This window comes from Pimephales promelas, chromosome 10 (assembly GCF_988280905.1).
Source record: "Pimephales promelas chromosome 10, fPimPro1.hap1.1, whole genome shotgun sequence".
Classification (NCBI taxonomy): Eukaryota; Metazoa; Chordata; class Actinopteri; order Cypriniformes; family Leuciscidae; genus Pimephales; species Pimephales promelas.
This window is the reverse complement of record NC_142778.1, coordinates 3,680,497-3,699,608: the sequence shown is the minus strand read 5'-3', so window position 1 is coordinate 3,699,608 and position 19,112 is coordinate 3,680,497. Positions and strand designations below refer to the sequence as shown.

Sequence of the window (19,112 nt, the reverse complement as noted above, 5' to 3'; positions counted from 1 at the left end):
CTCACTCTACGCAAATTTTATTTTGAAAAGATAAATACATTCAGGTATACCGTGACAGACTGGATACAGTTGTGTGCCTTCAACGCCGACATTAAAACACGTTACTATTATGTTACTATGCGGAGAAAACCAAAATGCCACCAGATTTCACATTTACACGTCAACTTTTACGTGACAGAACTGTACTTGCACTTTAAATATACTCTTTTATGTTTATCCTCAAAATGTTTACAGTATTGGTGCTGTAATCCTGTCCGTCTGCCTGTCTTTGCAATCGTAAAACCGAAAACGTAAATTTCCATTTGCAGCCCGAAGGTACAATAGCTCACAATCTAGACTATTTACATCTAACCAAAATAAAATCTCTTAAATAACAGTAGTCACAAAAAAACTAAACATAGAATTCAGTCTCAGAGGTACAATAAAAGGACTGAACGTGTTCGCCGATGTAAACTTAAAACAACAAAGTAAGTTTGGAATGAGATCTCACTATATTTCACTTTAAATACAAACATTGAAATGTTTTTAAATCCCTTAAAATCGCCACAGCTCGCTTGTCTATTTTTCTTGGTAAAAAGTCACGTTGTGCATTTGAAACGGGTTTGTCGTACAGTAAAAATCTGCAAGCTACAAAACGTCAAGGCTGATTGGTTGGTTTGAACTGTGTTCCTCTAACCAGCGCTAGCCGGTGGATCTAACGTTGCGTGCGCGTAAAGACAGGAACATGCTTAATTTAAAGGGAAAAATCCTCAAACCACAATCTATGTGATGTGCGAATGAGCATCTCTAGCACATATTTATGGACAAGGCATTTTCTTCCTACAGTAAATCCCAGAATTCCTGTTATCTAGCAAGGACATATGCAAGTGTGACAGCGATGGAGGTATCGGAATAAAAGTTTGTGTCGGCTGTAAGATGTGGGATGTGCTGGTGATTAGAGGTGGCAAATTCGCTACTTAGGAGGCCTCATGCTAAGAATTGTGGGATTGAGAGCCATGAATGTGTGTGGGCATCTTGTAAACCTTGCTAACTTGTGATAAGCAGAGAGTTTCGCAGCTGAGCTCTAGAAAAATGTTCTGATGGTGGTGTTTTGGATTGGTCTGTTGAATCTAAGAGGCGTATTTTTTTAGTTGGTGGCGCTGAGGGTGTGTTGGCGGCTCAAATGGGATGTTTGTTGGTGTTTTCACACTGACTCCAGACTTTAAACGTGTATATGTGGCGTCTCCAACTTCTGGCCTGTAGATGGGTGGCGCTCTAGCGCTTGGTCTTCAATATCCAGTCAAACAGGCTGGGCACCGGCCGTCCTCTCTGCTCCAGGTCCTGGTGGAGCTGACAGAACTGAGCCACAGCGCTGAACAAGTCACCAACACGCCAAGCCTTCTGACCTGCCAACTGCACCACTCTGTGGAACTGAGAAACAAACACACGCTGTTCAGTTCTTCATGCAGACGACCGCCGAGACGTCAACAGTCGGTGCAGTTGGGGGCTGTTCACATTTGGGCATTCCACTGCACTACTTTTCCATTGCTTTATGATATATGTTTGAAAACAGTTTTAACCCTTACTGATGGAGTGTGTATCTTCATTTCTTAAACAACCATGTAATTTAGGAAGACACATCTTTGACGGGGTGGTGATGGCGCAGTGGATAAGACACATGCCTTTGGTGTGAGAGACCTGGGTCAGAGAATGTCTAATTGATGAGAATTGGCACTGGCTGGTTACTTCCGGGTTCTGGACTGGCTGCAGTAACACGTCTCTGTCCATGCGGGGGCGCTCGCGGTCGAGTGCAGAATGAATGGGAGTCAATGGGGTTTCACCCCCAGAAATCCACTTTTCTCAGGATGTAATTTTTGTCAAGTAATTTGAAAGTTGCATTCAAAAGGGAGGGCTAAAATAATACACTCAGCTGAAAATTGCATTTTTAAGTTCACTTATCTGTTCTAAAAATCCATTCAAAATTCTGATGACGTCACACAATAGCAGAATGCTAGCGTGTTCCGGCCAACAACGGCCTAATCTGTAAGAAATCGAAAGGACATAAGTATTCGTTCATTCGACTTTTGGCCTATAATCTATATTGAACTTGCGGAATCAACAATAAAATCTATTTTGATTTAATGACAAGCAGGTGAAAGAGACACTTTTAGCCATTTAGCCCCATAGACTCCCATTCATTCTGCTCTCGCCCGTGATCACCTCCAGTGGAATTCTAATGGAACTGCAACCAAGATGATACACAATGGGGCTAATAGGAAGTGCCAAAGCTCTCTGTTAGACGGGCTCTGCCCGGGTTCGAATCCACTGTGAGACACCAATGTGTTCCTGAGCAAGACACTTAACCCCTAGTTGCTCCAGAGGCGTGCGACCTCTGACATATAAAGCAATTTTAAGTCGCTTTGGATAAAGCATCAGCTAAATGAATAACTGTACATCATGGCTGTCGGCTCGTCAGTGTCTGAGTCCGATCTGTCTGCTGGGCCGTGCCGTGTGTGATACCGCAGGATCGGAAAGAGTAATGATAAGTTCATATTTCGAGTCTCGAGTCTCGAGTTCGGCCACGTCTTTTGTTCTTCCTCTCAGTCCCAAAGAGACTATGCTGTCAGTATCGGAAGGAGAAATGATTCGTTTATCTCTCGAGTTTTCAGGTTTGAGTCGTTCTTTTGTCACTTGACCGTTGGCATCTCGCATGAAATACAACATTAGGTTCGTATCATTGATGGCGTCTCTGGATGTATATTGTTTTATATTTATAGGCATTAAATAACAAAATATGTGCAATAAACATTATCTGAAAAATAAAAGTTTCACATTGTCCATGTCCGTCTCTTTTCTATATTGTGCATCTGTGGTGTGTTTTATTATATATTATACATGAATTAACTACTATTATATTATACATAATCTACGTGCTTGTTTTTGAAAGGTTTAGGGAGTATGAGTATGGAGGAGAGTATGAGCTTGTGGCCCCGCCCAGTGGAGTTACTACGTCATAACTCCAGTCTATTTGAGCTGGCATTTTAGCGTCTGCTACTGATTCACAGCCATTTTTCAATGTAGAAATACTCGGAAATAACACTTTGAGCTTATTTTTCTCAAGATTTGTCCTCTAACATCAGAAAAATTACACAAGAACATGTTAACACTTAGAAAAACATTATTTTCATCGGAGGGGGTCTTTAAATAGCAACAGCGCCCACGACACAAAGTTAACTTGCGCTTTGCGCTTGATAGTTGCATTTCAGATCGTTAAATTAGGGCCCATAGACTCTTAAGTATTTGCCTACTTAAATCCAAACAGCAATTTTTTTTTGGGCCAGGCCATATAAATACATATATAAGCCTAAATATATGCAAAAACAATTTGTTTCAAAAGTGCAATGTAAATGGTAAAAATAGCACCAACTCCACTGGCTTCTACCCTTTACATTTGAGGTATAATCATGTAACTTGTGTTGTCGAACAAAATGTGAAATCCTCCTCAGGACCTTATTTTACTCAAATCGAAAACTGCTATTCTAAAAACCCATTAGAAATTCCAGAGGGAATCCATGCTAATTCTTTTAGAGATTTGAGGAGTACAGTCTGAACAGCTCGACACCCCTGGAGCCTTGCTGAAGGCACAACTACATTTATGTCTATATGTTTATTATCTATATATTGTTGTCATGTTGTTAATATTGAATGTCGAATTATTGCCAGGAACTGTAGAGAAACACACTCTCCTGTGTCTGGGTAAAAAATAAAATAAAAAATAAAATCTGCAGTTAAAAAACAAAAACAAAAAAAATTCTATCCTGATTCTGCAGGATGGATTTAAACATTGTAAAATGTAAGCAACAAAGTACTAACTCTTAATGCTAGCTGGAACTATAATGTTTATAAAGTGTTTAATGAATGACCGGCGCTCCAACTCGTAAATTTCCACCAGACCTGGTTGGTTATTATAACAAACCATTGCGTGCGAGCTCCGTTTTCCCTCACCTTAGCGAGGTTGTGCTCCTGAGTCTTTCTGAAGTAAAGCGCCGGCACGCCGAGCTCAGACGCAGCGATCCACTGAAGCGCTGCTCTTAGCTCTCCATCCACACACTCTGGTTCCAGGTCAAAGTTCAGCACCAGAAGCTCCCTCTGACAGCTGCTGCCGGCTGTGGACAAACCCGATGTCGCTTCTGCCAGAAAAAAAAAAATAAAAATCACACCGGTTACTTTGAGACACTTCTGTGCACGTGAGATTACTATAGATCTAATATGTAGCAAGCAGAATCTAAAGGAAAGGAAAGGCATTTGAAGGTGTAGAACTGAGTAGCTCTAACAAACGTGCGTCTACTACAGGTATTTTTCTGAAGGAAGCGTTAGCGATGCATTACAATGCTACTGTATTATGTTTACAGGCACGAGGGCGGGGCAACCTGTCACTCACATGAGATCCACCAATAGCAAACCACAACCATCCAATCAATTCCCTATGGACATAATCAAGCCCCGCACAACACTTTTTCTAGTTCCAGAAGCCGTTTCACTTGAAAAGACATTGCAATAGGGAAGAAAAGACTATCGCAAGTTGTTGTTTTTTTCCCAAAAATGTATTATTTATATAATTTTGTTGTCGTTGTATATATTGGCTAATATGAGTTCTTAAAAACAGTACCAACTCTACTGGAATCAACAGCTTCAAAATTCATGTTTTGGTATGACAATGTAATTTATGTTACAATACCTCCCCCCAAGTTTTATTATCCGTTTTTAGCCTAGTTTGTTCATTTACCAGGTGAACAAACTTTTGTAAGACATGCATTGATAATGGTTCATCTTGTTCATGATGCGTTATGCACTGCTGAAGTTGATATACAAACGCATTCCCCTGCTACATGTTCATTTTTAGCAGCAAGTTAACGTTAAAACTGTATTACATATTTTTATTAGTAATTCACCTTATTTGTTTAAAAAATGTTCACGAGTTTTAAAAGCTCGACTGAACGAATGAATGAATGAATGCAACACCAAACAAAGACATCTAAATGACCCATAAAGGACAGAATAATCAAGTACACTCACTTAAGTGATTATTAGGAACACCGTTCAATTTCTCATTAATGCAATTATCTAATCTTCAATGCATTTAGGGGTGTGGTCCTGGTCAAGACAATCTCCTGAACTCCAAACTGAATGTCAGAATGGGAAAGAAAGGGGATTTAAGCAATTTTGAGCGTGGCATGGTTGTATGGGAGTATTTCACAATCTGCTCAGTTACTGAGATTTTCACGCACAACCATTTCTAGGATTTACAAAGAATGGTGTGAAAAGGGAAAAACATCCAGTATGCGGCAGTCCTGTGGGCGAAAATGCCTTGTTGATGCGAGAGGTCGGAGGAGAATGGGCCGACTGATTCAAGCTGATAGAAGAGCAACTTTGACTGAAATAACCACTCGTTACAACCGAGGTATGCAGCGAAACATTTGTGAAGCCACAACACACACAACCTTGAGGCGGATGGGCTACAACAGCAGAAGACCCCACCGGGTACCACTCATCTTCACTACAAATAGGAGAAAGAGGCGACAATTTGCAAGTCTGGAAAAATGTTGCCTGGTCTGATGAGTCTCGATTTCTGTTGGTAGAGTCAGAATTTGGCGTAAACAGAATGAGAACATGGATCCATCATGCCTTGTTACCACTGTGCAGGCTGGTGGTGGTGGTGTAATGGTGTCGGGGATGTTTTCTTGGCACACTTTAGGCCCCTTAGTGCCAATTGGGCATCGTTTAAATGCCACGGCCTACCTGAGCATTGTTTCTGACCATGTCCATCTCTTTATGGCCACCATGTCCCCATCCTCTGATGGCTACTTCCAGCAGGATAATGCACCATGTCACAAAGCTCAAATCATTTCAAATTGGTTTCTTGAACATGACAATGAGTTGACTGTACTAAAATGGCCCCCACAGTCACCAGATCTCAACCCAATAGAGCATCTTTGGGATGTGGTGGAACGGAAGCTTCGTGCCCTGGATGTTCATCCCACAAATCTCCATCAACTGTAAGATGCTATCCTATCAATATGGGCCAACATTTCTAAAGAATGCTTTCAGCACCTTGTTGAATCAATGCCACGTAGAATTAAGGCAGTTCTGAAGGCGAAAGGGGGTCAAACACAGTATTAGTATGGTGTTCCTGGTTCTTCTGGTCATTATGTTGCCCATTAGAGTTCAGTATAAGCGTCAGAAACGTCTCCTCACAGCAGATCTCCGTTTGTGTGCCGAAGTCGAGACCCTTACTTTAAGAGCCACTGTTCGAACGTGGATGAGTGTGAGCGATAAAGAGCTCATGGGAAATAAAGAGAGAGATGGGGCTTAAATATTTGGATAAACCCCTACTGTTCTACAGGAGATGAGCTAATCTCGTTTCCCTACAACTTTCTCAAAGTTATATTCAAATGTATATAACGTTTTTAGCTTATTTCTTAAAAAGCTATTCAAGCTGTTCTTTCTTTGCCTCAGTAATATTCATTTCAGCATGACATCTCTATCCTCCTCCTCCTCAGCGCTCCAGAAACGTAAAGATCTGTTCCAAAATGAATCTGTCCTCTGTTTTCTTGCTCGATCACACATCTTCCCGTTTTAACACCCTCTCCTCATCCCAGCAGGATGATGCTTTGCCGGTCAGCTCTTGTGTCTGTGTGCCTGAACGTCTCTTTTGTTCTCCTGCATGTGAATGAGTCATTTGTGAGGCGTGAGTTTGTGCTGGCAATACAAAAGTCTCTAGCTCTCATTCAAGAACGTCAGTAGATCTGCCAAAGACTAGAAGCTCCCCGAGCGGCGAGGGCCAGAGGCCGAGCAACGCTCCTGAAGTGAGCCTGACTGTATGCTAATTCAGGACATGTAGAGTAGATGTTCCTCGGATAGAAGAAGTCAAAGATTAAAGGCCAATGAAAAGAACAGCAAAGGGTCATGAGTAGAATCGCAGTAACCACAATAGCGAGCGCTGTATACAGACTGCCAAATTTCTGTTGCTTGCAGTTTTAAAAATGATAATGAGAAAATACTATTTTAAGAAATTTGTATATGTGCGAGAGTTTTGATTTATGAAAAGTCAAACTAAGAACCTATTGCCAAATCCTACACTGTAAAAAAATGATTTTCAAGATTTGTTTTCACAACATTTTTTTCTTTTGTCAAATCAACTTAAATAATTTATTTAGTTCAGATAACTTAATATTTTGAGTTTTTGATGATTAAATCAATCTCAATTTTTCCAGTTCAATCAACTTTAAATTTTAAAGCAACCAGGTTACTTACTTTTTTTTAAGTTAAACCAACTATTTTTTTTACAGTGTAGGCAAATTAAATAGGAAAATAAATAAAGGAATAAGAAATGTAATTCATTCTCAATAACATTTTTGTAGAACTTTTTTCCCTTCGTTTATTGTTTAAAAGTATTTTTATTCTTTTGAACTTATTCTTGTTTTTATTTGTAAATGTATTTTATATTTATTAATTCCCACAGTGTGTTTGTTTCCAGATTTATGCATTTATTTAGTTTTTACTTTTCCGTGTGCAACATGTAAATTATCAGACTGATCTCATGATGTAGCGTGTGTATGCCACGCCAATTCGTATTTCCATTTTTGGCGTGCTATCAAGACGCATAATTGCCTTTCAGCGTGTTCATGAACGCCGTTGACTTAACGTTATATAAATATATGACTTACCTCAACCCCGTCCCTAAACCTAACCGTCACTGGGGTTAATGGCATTTATGACTGTTCCCTTACCATCCTAGGAAAGAAAAAGATACGACTTACCTCAACCCCATCCCTAAACTTAACCGTCACTGGGGTTAATGGCATTTATGACTGGAGATTTGACTGCGTGTAGACACGCGGAATGACGCGGACGTTAATGGCGTAGACATATACGCATACACGCGGATAGCTCAAAATGCGTACAGATAACACGCCACCTGACTCGAAAGTGGCGTATATGTTTACGCAAAAGTCATGATGTCATGTTGTAAATTACCACGGTTTTCCAGAAACAGAATCCAGGTACTTATGTGATTGTCCGCAACCATCGACGTCATCAGATTTGAGGTTGATGACACCCATCGGATGGTAGGTTTGTCGACTAATGCCTGTGTATATTTTGTAATCACAGAGAGAAAATCTCTGCATCTGAAATCATGTACTTATATCATACCATATACACCTATATAGTAGGCGAAAAACAGTATGTGACAAAAGAAGTATGTCTGAATATTTTAATAATCACATTCAATAACTTCCAAAATCAAGTAATAGAGACCATTCTGTCTTTCATTTGCATGAAGAACAAATACAGTATCTCATCTAGGGCACCAAGTGAGCCTCTGGTGCCTCCTGAAAAATGTTCAATTTCCTCATTCACAGAGAAATAACATGAAGTTCACTCTCCAGAAGAATATGTAACATTTATATAAACGATCAGACCGCCAGACAACGGCTTGGTTCAGACCGAATACATTAGCGCAGAAGTGTGGAGAGCAGCGATAGCATGATCTCCTTTTAATTCCACACACCGCTGTGAAGTTCCAGTGATTTAGATGTGTGTGTGTGTGTGTGTGCTCGTAGAGGACGTATCACTCACCATCCGCCTGATCCTGACAGTGCGATGCCTTCCTATCTCTCTCCTCACTGAAACACAGACAGAGACACAATCATTATCAATGGGGGGCCCGGACTATTGCACTCCTCTAATAAGACCTCGAAATAGTACGTGACTGCAAGCTTTTGGCGGCAAAGCCCATTGGAAGCGCCAACGTTTGAGACAGACACAGCATTTACAAACTTGTAGAAGACACCATCGTCTCTAATAATATGTGATCCAAATTTCTTGTCCTCTAACTGTGTCCGTATCCTCACGAGAGCAGCTGCAGGAAGAAGGATTTGGCCAGCGCTCTGGGTTATGGATGAGCGCTTAACATCCATTAGCTCTGGCGTTCTGAGCAAGTCTCTCTAAGTGTGCCGCCGTTAGCGGGTTGCCGTTGGATACCTGATTAGGTTGCTGGAGATGGAGAAGTCTAGAAAGCCCTCCAGGTCTGCAAATCCCAGACTAGAGGCGCTGCTGTTTCCATTTCTGAAACACAGATATATGCACATAAAAAGAGTGACACACGGGACACACTACAGCTCAAAAGTTTGGAGTTACACTTTTTTATGTTTTGAAAGAAGTGCTCACCAATGTTGCATTTATTTGATTAAACTGTAATTTATTCCTGTGATCAAAGTTGAATTTTCAGCATCATTATTACAGTCTTCAATCTTGTGATCCACCTGATTTGCTGCTCAAGAAACATTGTTTTTATTATTATTTTTGATTGTGCGGCTTAACCATAAAACATTCTGGACAAATGTGGGCAAAAATAGTTTTATTTATTTAAAAAAAAAAAATACTTCCCTTGATCTGAGCGGTACAAGACTTGGCTACTTTTCCTAAGTTTGCCTCCTGAACACACACATTTTTTTTTTGTGACTCAATTCTACAATGTTAAGTGGGTGAAAAAAACCCTCCTTAATCTTGTATTTGGGTCAAAAATAGGAAATGAATGGGAAAAACTGTATTGTATTGATTTTTATTTAAAGGGACCATGTGCAATTAATAACATAAATGTAAACATTTGATGCATTACACCAGAGTTAGCCTTAGGCTAATTTACATCTGCAGTCCCCTGTAATTTAGAGCATTCTAAAATAAGCCAAAATAAGACACCAGGTCTTATTTCATCTTCAGCTTTTAGCTCTAAGAACTTACTGGAATGATATTTTAATGTAGTAAAAAAAATAAAAATAAAATAAAACAAAATTAAGCATAATTTATATAGAAAATGTGGTACTTTTTGAAGTAAATAAATTAAAAAATACCCCCCCCCCCCCAAAAAAAAACCCCACCATAAATGGATAGACAAAACTTTATCGAAGACAGTGATATAACATTTATAATAAATACAAAATAGGATCACACCTGAGTCATCTCTGCCCACATTTGTCCACAATTACAGGATTAAGGGCTATAAAGTGAATACGGTTTGAGGGCTAGCCTACTATTGCTTTGTGTTTTCCAGGATTCTTTGATGAATAGAACATTATAATTGTCTTTACTGTCACTTTGAATAAAAGTATCCATACTTTTTTCCCGCCGTTTTTGAAATTTTTGAATGGTACTGTATCACGGTTTCCACTAAAGTACACAAAGCAGCACAACTGTTTTCAACATTGATAATAATCAGTGTTGCCAGACGTACGATAATTATCCTATTTGTATAATAATTTTGACCTCTGTACGATCAATAATGAAAAAATCCCATAATGTACGATAATTTCGGAATTTTGTGCCACTTTAATCGGAGGTCATTGTAATCATAGTGCTCATTGATCTAGCTGTGGATCTACAGTACGTCATGATTGTGAGGAGAAAGTGAATGTGAGAGAGCTCGGCAGAGAGCGAGAGACCTTATGTGAAAGCTTGCCCCCACCCCCCACCTACTCAAACGTTTGGCTCGTACACGATAATTTTCCTCCAAATACGATCATTTTGAGGGTCTGGTACGATAATTGGATATTTCCAATCTGGCAACACTGATAATACTCATAAATGTTTCTTGAGCAGCAAATCAGAATATTAGAGTGATTTATGAAAGGTCATGTGACACTGAAGACTGGAGTAATGATGCAATAAATTCAGCTTTGATCACAGGAATAAATTACATTTTAAAATAGAAAGCAGTTCTTTCACAACGTTAATGTTTTGACTCTATTCGTTTTTGTGAAATAAATCCCGCCAAAAGAAACGTCTTTCAGCAACATTAAAAAAATCGGAATAATTCCAAACTTTTGATCGGTAGTGTAAGCTACGTGAACTTTTCAACCCTTTTTCCTGTTGGATCTGTAAGAATACAGACGATGCAGAAGCTGCTAATTCTCTCAGCAATGATCACTAAGGCGTGGACAGCAGCGGGGCTTGCAGAAGAGCGAGTGGGCATGAACACTGGCATGAGATTCATTAGGATGGGCATCACTGGCAACTCCCCTACCAGCTGATGACTATGAACACTTGCCAGCTGTGCCCATAACGACAACAGCTGGGTGGACAAGCAGAGAGGAACCTTTCCTCCTGCCAGGGCAAAAAAAAAAAAAACTAGAAATGGAGTGGGGGTTAAAGCCAGATGGAGGCGAATGGCCGGATACCCAGACTCGGGTAAGTGAGGATGAGTTGAGTTGGCGCAGGTAAGGCAGTGTCAGTGAGCGTGGCAGGCTGGGCATGATTCAATCAGCAAGCAGGACTCGCACACCCATTACATCCTTTTCATTCTAGAGTCAACAGGATGTGACATATGGCACCTGCCTGTCAGTGTGAGGCACTTCCTGTCATGCTGTCAGAGCCGTTTACTCAGACAGCTGTGCTGGACTGCACTCGCAAATGGAAACTCTCTCACTTCAGAGAGTTACTCTACCTCAGGCACTTGCTAAGAGTGTGTTTATACGTGAGCATATGGAAGAAAATGTGAAAGGTCATTCAAGAGATTTGCTATTTTGTGGTAAATATTCTGATAAAATCACTACATAACACAATCAGGATTTGGAAAGATGGTTAAGAAAAATTGACTTAATTGACAGCCTTGTGTGAGAGCAAGCATTAACTGTGGCTCTTTATTTCCACCCTTCTTTTCTGTTGGGAATCATTAAATAATTTTTTGGGCATAATTGTGTAAATAATTATGTTAAAATTAATTCAGTTTTTAAGTGCTTAGGCGTGGGGAGAGCATAGTACCGAAGATCTGGCATAAACTGTTAATTACATCTCCGGCATATACATCTCAGACATTTTTTTTTTTTAAATGTACAGAGCTCAAAATGTCACTCAAAAAAATGAACGACACTGTAAAAATGCATATGCTTTATCTAATCAATAGAATTGTGACAACATATTACGAGCAATATTATTAATTAAACTTAACAAATAATCAAATTATTCCTTAATAGTTAACCATTTAAAATGAGTAAAGTTTACACCAAAAAATTTAACAAAAATATCTCACAAACAGACAGACGTCAAAGATTAATTAAGAACTCTTTATTTTATATTGCCAACATTGAAGACATCTGATTTTAACGAGCAGAATCACTGAAGGAGAAAACCGTTATTTCAAAACCAACACCGATCACCATAATGGTGACTTTAATTTATGTTTTTTTGGTTGTTGTTGTAAGTTTTACTCATTTTAAATGGTTAACTTTTAAGGAATTAATTTGATTAATTATTACTCAATTCTAATTTGTTAAATTTAATTAACAATATTGCTTGTAATCTGTTGCCACAATTGTTTTGATTAGATAAAGCATATTAATTTTTACAGTGTAGGAAGGTTGTGCACTTTAATATATTTATATATAGTTTACTTATAATAATTGTGTTTTTTGACTTTAAATGTTTTTTTCTATTAAGGTCTATGTAATTGTGTCTCAACTTAACAGTACAAAATCCTAATGTGTTGTCTAAACACAAACCATTTCTGTCAAGTAAAAAAATGTGTACATCCAGAGGGTGGCAGTATAGTGCGAGCCGACTGCAATTTTGGCCGACCTTAATTTTATTGTGTTCAATCTGCTTAAATCTACGAACAACTTAAGTTTACTTAATCCGTTTGTGTTGCATTAACTGAAATTGGGGAGTGCTTTTAGTTTCCAGCATGCTTGAATTTGAGAATTAAGTGAGAATAAATGTTAAAATTAATTTTTATTTTATGTTTTTTTTTTTGAGACATTTAGAATAGGGGAAGACTTGATAGTGTGTAATAGTGTTTAATTTTAAATTACCGTAGAATTATTAAACCATTTAAATTACAGTGGGTTTCATTGTGGAGAAAAGTGGAACATTATGTTTGACTGTCGACTGATTTTATTATTTTTTTATTGATTTGGATGAAGGAGCATGTAAATAATATGTGCGACTGCTAGCAAATAGCTAGCTAAAGTCTATCAATTTAATTAAATATCACTGAATCAAATGAAATATAAATGGATGAATGAATATAATAAAATGCCTTTGAATCCTGTCAGGAAGGCTTTAAAAATTCACGTTGAGACTACTTAAATTGAGTAATTTAAAATTACTTAATTCCATTATGTTGAAGTTACATGAACAAATTATGTTTGTTTAAAGCAATCCATTTATGTGGAACCTGTTGATGAAAAAAAAATTAATTAAATCAAATAGGAATGGCATGAACGAATGTCTATAAGGAAATTTTCTTATATTTACAATGACAGAATTTTACTTTTTGGGTGAACTATCCCTTTAAGGGCAACGGCAACAGACTTTAAAGACAACACTGTTACGTGAGAGACAAGGTGACGACTAATCAAACAAGCCAAATATGTCAAAACTGTGATATTAGTCACGTGCTTTAACTCTTGACTCTCGCCTGAGCTCTAATTAATGATGGGTGCCGTGCTACACTACAGATGGGTGCTACACTACACTGTATGTGCTCAGCACTGTCAAAAATTGGATCTAGCACATGTAGCTTAATGAAAAGCCAAATGGAGAAGCCACACTGTCCAGCAAGGCATGATGGTCTACTGGCAGACTGACCCCTCGCTTAGCTGGATAAAGCTACTGGTGGTCTCCTCCTGGGGGTCGTCTTCAGGGGCAATCTGGGCCCAGCTGCCTGAGCCACTTTCCTCACTGCTAGCGCTGAGAGAGCGTCGCTCCACCTCCACACCAGCAGAGGCCACTGAGGAGGCTCTGTCTTTGTCACTGTTGAGGGGGGAAAGAGGACACACGGCGAAACTGCAGTGTCACAATGACCTAGTAATGACTGATCCTCAAGAAGCTGCTGTTCTTTTCAATGTAAAATTGCTCTTTTTTAAAATTACAATGGATAATTTTGCCCCAAAATGTCTTTCGCTGTCCAGAGCCTGGGTCAAGAAAGTACAATAAGGCCTTGTGATGGAAAAATATTAAAAGTGCACCTCAGGGTATGATTATAAAAAAATATTCGTGCTGTTCTTTATCTTTCCCGGGCATTTTCTTTACCAACTTACCTCTCACAGTCATGGTTGATTTGAGATGTTTTAACACAGTGCTTCAACACACATTGCTGTGAGCAGATACAACAAGCAAGAATGTGTATGCAAATATATTAGACTGTACCTGTTTTTGGTCGCTGTCTCACTCTCTCTACCACTTTGTAGCTGGATCTGATGAGGCCCAACCCTGCCCTTGTCTCCCGAGGCCTCTTCTCTTTGATCTGGTTCAATGTGAATCAAGGGTACCTCCCTTTGTCCTCGCCACGCTTGCCGCACACAGGAGGAACTGTGGGAGCTACAGCTATTTTCCTGACGCTCCAAGCTTGGCCGGTTTCCCCCATTTTCACGACGAGAGTGTTTAAAGCCATGTCTTCTTTCTCCAACTGGAATTTGTGGCTGACAAGCAGCCACGGTTATGTCCTGTTGGCCTCCAAGCAAGGATTTCCCACTCTCTACAATGTCTGCCGCTAGCCGATTAGCAAAGAGCTGCACATGTGGCTGCGAGTCGGCAGAATCGAGATCCAAACTGTCCTCCGAGGGCTCCGCAATTATCTTATTCTTGCGCATTAGAGACTCAATAGAGCTGGACCAGGTTTCGTGAATCAGCATGTCTGTGATTTGGTCCGTTTGGCCGCGCTTATACAAGCAAGAATCAGACTTGCAGAGTCCCGTTGATGACACAGAGTTGGTTGGATAGATGTTGAGTGAGTCGCCGTGGACATTTCGAGCGAAACCGTCGAATGAGTTAGCCTTGATGGGTGAGTTTACAGTTAGTCTGGAGTCTGAGGACCGCCTGTCAGGGACAGAAGACTGACGGATACAAAAGGGGGTTCTGGGGGACGGGGGCAATAGGCTATTACTCCACTCTTTGGTCTTGGTCAGACTGTAGTCCTTGTTCTCCTTGTCCATGTCTTTCAGCATGAAGCGATAAAACTCCTCGGTGATACTCTCAGTGCTGGACTGTTTAGAGAGACAAGACGACGTCCGCACATTGAGGTGTCCGTTCTTTTTACTGGCAGCTTGCTGAACAGCCGCTGCAAGGATGCTGCTGGCGTTTTTCCCAGCATAGTAGTCCAGCAGAAGGTCAAACCCTCGACCCTCGGTCTCCATCTGGTTCACCATGAACCGAGAGAACTCATCCGTAATGCTCTCACAGCTGGACTGCTTGGAGATAGAGCTACCTCGACTCAAATTATGCCCAAGCCTGTTACCTGGTCCCAAAGTGTTTAGCATCCCGGAGGGATCTCCGTCCTCCTCTGGAATGCTCTCGTAGCTGGACGCCTTCCCCCTGCTGCTCCATTTCTCACACTGCAGAGAAATGCTGCGACTGCGAGATGACTGGCCAGATTTGGAAGTGTCCACCACACTTAATTCTGGGCAGTTCAATATCCTGGCTGTGACCTCTGACGCAAAGAGTGCGAATGGATCAGAAGTTGTGGGTTCATCTAGATTGACGGTTTCATCCACGACACGGTTGACCAGGCGCTCCATAAGTTCAGGCTGTTCTTCGGTCTTACGTTTGATTTCACTGAGACGTGGAGGTCTGTGTTTCTTGGTGACTGCGGTGCCATTTTGGATCTCCTTTCGCCGCAGTGCCGCCGCTGTGCGGCAGGGCAGGAGCAGTCCCTCTGGACCTTCCAAGCCACCCTTCAAAGCGCAGAACCATGGCTGCTTTCCGCTCGAGTTCTCCAGGCAGATCGCTGCCAGCTCTGTAGCCATGGAGACTACTGTGGTTGCCAAGTCTTCCGCAAAGCAAGTGACGGGAGTTTTGAACTCACCCGAATCCATTTTAAGTGCCACAAGTGTCCCGGAAGAAGGTGATACGGACTGCTGTCTGATCTCGCTCTCTCCTCCCGCCCTCCCTCGTGCCATGTGAAGTGGTGAGCTCTCAGCTGAAGGGAGCGCAGAGTCTGTTGTCTTGTCACTTCTGCCCAGGTCAGATTGTTCTTTGACCATAGCGGCAGTCACTCTGTTCAGAGCAAGTCTGTAGGGTTCTTTCAGTTTGGGCTCCTTTTCTCTGTCCTCCTGTATGTGCTTTTGCTCTCTCTCTCGTTTCCCAATGAGGCCAGACTGCTCCACACTTCCTCGCCTCTCGTCGTGATTATAAGCCTGGCTTGGCTCAATCAAACGCTGTAATTGGCTCAATGCTTCCCTCCCAGACTTGGTATCAGCCTCATATTCCCTAAAGCTGACACTGCCTTCTTGCCTGTCACATTTAGAAATTTCCTTGATTTTCCTTGATGTTACACACAGGACGTCAAAGAGCAAATTATTCACACAATCCAAGAGGAAACCCTCAATGTTTGGGGCATCTTTTCCAGGACCCTCAAGCTCTTTTCTCTTCTCAGCCTTCTCAAGGGCATTCTGGAATATATTGTCTGATATTTCCTGGGTGAAGTTATCCACGTCCTGTTGCTCATGATATGGCCTTCTTGGTCTTGTGATGCCGTCCACTATCTTGTTATGGGTGGTCTCAAGGAAATTTGCAACGCTTGAATAACTTTGTCTGTGGGTGAGTACAGCTGAAGCTTCCCTGAGGAGAACTTCAGCCACATTGGCTCTGAAAGCCTCAACGCTGGTGCCCTCTGCAATGCTACAGTGGAGAGGTATTGCAGTTGAAGCTTGGGCAACTGACAGAAGTCCCAGAGAGGCAGAATACATGTCTGTCAAGTCTTCATTATCCCCAGAGTCATCCGCTAGATCTACCGCGGCTACGGCTCCAGCGACCTGAGACATCCCACATACTGCAGAGGAAAATGAATACTCCCCTTGTTCGGTTTCACTCCCTTCTTCGTCATCATCATCATCATCATCATCCTCACGCTCATCTTCTTCTCCTGACTCCAGCGTGAGTTGTTCTGTGACCTGAGGGGCGGTAATGGTACCGATGACACTTGCAGCACATGCCAAAGCTATTTCCACTGGCTTAGTGGGGGGTTTCGTTCTGGCTATGTTTACACCATCATGCTCTGATGTCACATGCGACTGTTCATCCGGCCACTCTGTTACCTCCTCACTGTTGTCAGGACTCTGGACAATCACGATTTTAGGAAGTTCAAAAGAGCAGGCTCGAGCCCTCTGTGGCTCTTCAGTGGGATGACTTGCATCACTTGAGGTTGTGGACACACTCACAGCTGCCTCCGCCACAAAAGAAGGCTCGTCTTGTGACAAACGAATAAAAGCATCTTGCAGGACTGATTCAGCGAGATTGGTGGCATAGTGGCCAGCAGACTCATTGGTGTGACGATTGACTTGTTTTGGGGTGGCGGGTGAGCCTCTTGAATGGGAGCAATATGTTCTTGAAAGCTTTTGGGAGTTGGAAGAGGTACAGAGGGTCTCGGAGTCCTCACTATCCTCTCTCTCCATTTCACTCCTTCTTTGAGCGTGGGCAGCTCTTAACATCTTAACCGACTTAACCGGCATGATAGAAATCTCAGGATCTGTAGAAAAAAAACACATGAGACAAGGTTGGTGAGGAATGGGGTGGTGGAGCAGAGAGAGAGGAAATAGATTAAAGATAGACTTCTGAAACTGTTTCATAATCCCATACAAAAAGTCAAATTCAAAGCACATGTAAATGAAGCATTCAAAGCCCAAAAAAGAAATCAGAGACAGAAAGACAGAACCAAATGAGACCAAAATCAGAATTATCTTGTTGCCTGTTATGTCCAGTGGATATAGCAAGGCTCTGAGCAAGATATCCATAACACAGTTATATTTGTACCAGTTTTCCCTTTTCCATAACCAAGCCCATACAAATGTAGATCATTATCTGGGCCGATCTGTTTATGAATATTACATTGGCTTTGAGGAGAGCATAACCTTCACACAGTATTACTTCTAATTTCATATGAGGGATTAATTATAGATTAGCCCAGTGTATCTTGTCTCTTTAATATTAGACTTGGAACGAGTTTCACCACATGTAGACATTCAGGGGTCTGGCTTACTGTTAGAGGCCACAGAATAATGCAAGACAAAAAAGCTTTCAGACATGCACAATGAAAAAGCACAAGACATTTTGGGGCCAGCACTTCTTTGTTATGGAGTCTTGAATATCATATCGGCAAAAACAACCTTTGTTTATTTTTCTCTACCATACACATACTCATTAACATAGGTTGAAGATAATTAATTGTTTCATTGCTGGTTTTTTTTCTGTTGCATCCATGCTGTTGCTTGGTTATTTTGTATCTAAATATGAACAGCAGATTGCTATGGAAGCTTGTTTCCGCCACTGAATAAAAAAATAAACTAAATAATTGTGACTTTTTATTTCACAATTCTGACTTTTTTTCTCACAATTGCGACTGACTATTTCTCAGAATTGCGAGATAAAAAGTCAGAATTGCGTGATATAAAGTCGCAATTGCGTGTTATAAAGTCAGAATTATAAGAAAAATAAAAGTCAGAATTGCGAGATATAAAGTCAGAATTGCGATATATAAAGTCAGAATTGGGTGATATAAAGTAGCAATTCTGAGAAAAAAAGACAGAAGTGTGACTTTATAACACATAATTGCGAGTTTATATGTCGAAATTCTGACATCTTTTCTCAGAATTGTGAGATAAACTCGCAATTGCGACTTATCAGGCCAATTCTAAGGGGAAAAAAAGACTAACTTTTTCCCCTCTCAGAATAGTTTACCTCACATTTCTGACTTTATATCTCGCAATTCTGACTTTATTTCTCAGAATTTCGAGATAAAAAGTCAGAATTGCGTGATATAAAGTCGCAATTATGAGTTATAAAGTCAGAATTGTAAGATATAAATTCAGAATTGCGTAATATAAAGTCAGAATTATGAGATATAAAGTCAGAATAGCGAGATATAGAGTCAGAAAAAAGACGTGCGACTTTTTATCTCACAATTTGGACTTTTTTTCTCACAATTGCGAGTTTACATCTAGCAATTCTGACTTAATAACGCATAATTGTAAGTTTATATGTCGAAATTCTGACATCTTTTCTCAGAATTGTGAGATATAAACTCGCAATTGCGACTTAACAGGCCAATTCTAAGGGGAAAAAAAGATTAACTTTTTTCTCCC

General features: G+C 40.6%; 1 protein-coding gene and 1 long non-coding RNA gene across 5 annotated transcripts in view; one reads left to right on the top strand and one right to left on the bottom strand.

Annotated features, from left to right (window-relative positions):
* The window catches only part of LOC148977284 (uncharacterized), a 155,620-nt gene that overhangs the window by 125,435 nt on the left and 11,073 nt on the right, over positions 1–19,112 (top strand). The window lies entirely within an intron of this gene.
* The window catches only part of sphkap (SPHK1 interactor, AKAP domain containing), a 137,436-nt gene continuing 118,325 nt past the window's right edge, over positions 2–19,112 (bottom strand). For 3 of the 4 annotated variants that reach the window (XM_089135284.1, XM_089135285.1, XM_039647349.2), the window contains 6 exons: positions 14,185–17,500; positions 13,624–13,788; positions 9,025–9,108; positions 8,620–8,666; positions 3,985–4,169; positions 2–1,410 (listed from right to left, as the gene is read on the bottom strand). In XM_089135284.1, coding sequence (XP_088991410.1) covers positions 1,255–1,410; positions 3,985–4,169; positions 8,620–8,666; positions 9,025–9,108; positions 13,624–13,788; positions 14,185–17,500 — 3,953 coding nt within the window. In that variant the 3' untranslated portion in view covers positions 2–1,254. The remainder of the gene's footprint in view (positions 1,411–3,984; positions 4,170–8,619; positions 8,667–9,024; positions 9,109–13,623; positions 13,789–14,184; positions 17,501–19,112) is intronic. The other variant, XM_089135286.1, reaches the window with a different exon arrangement.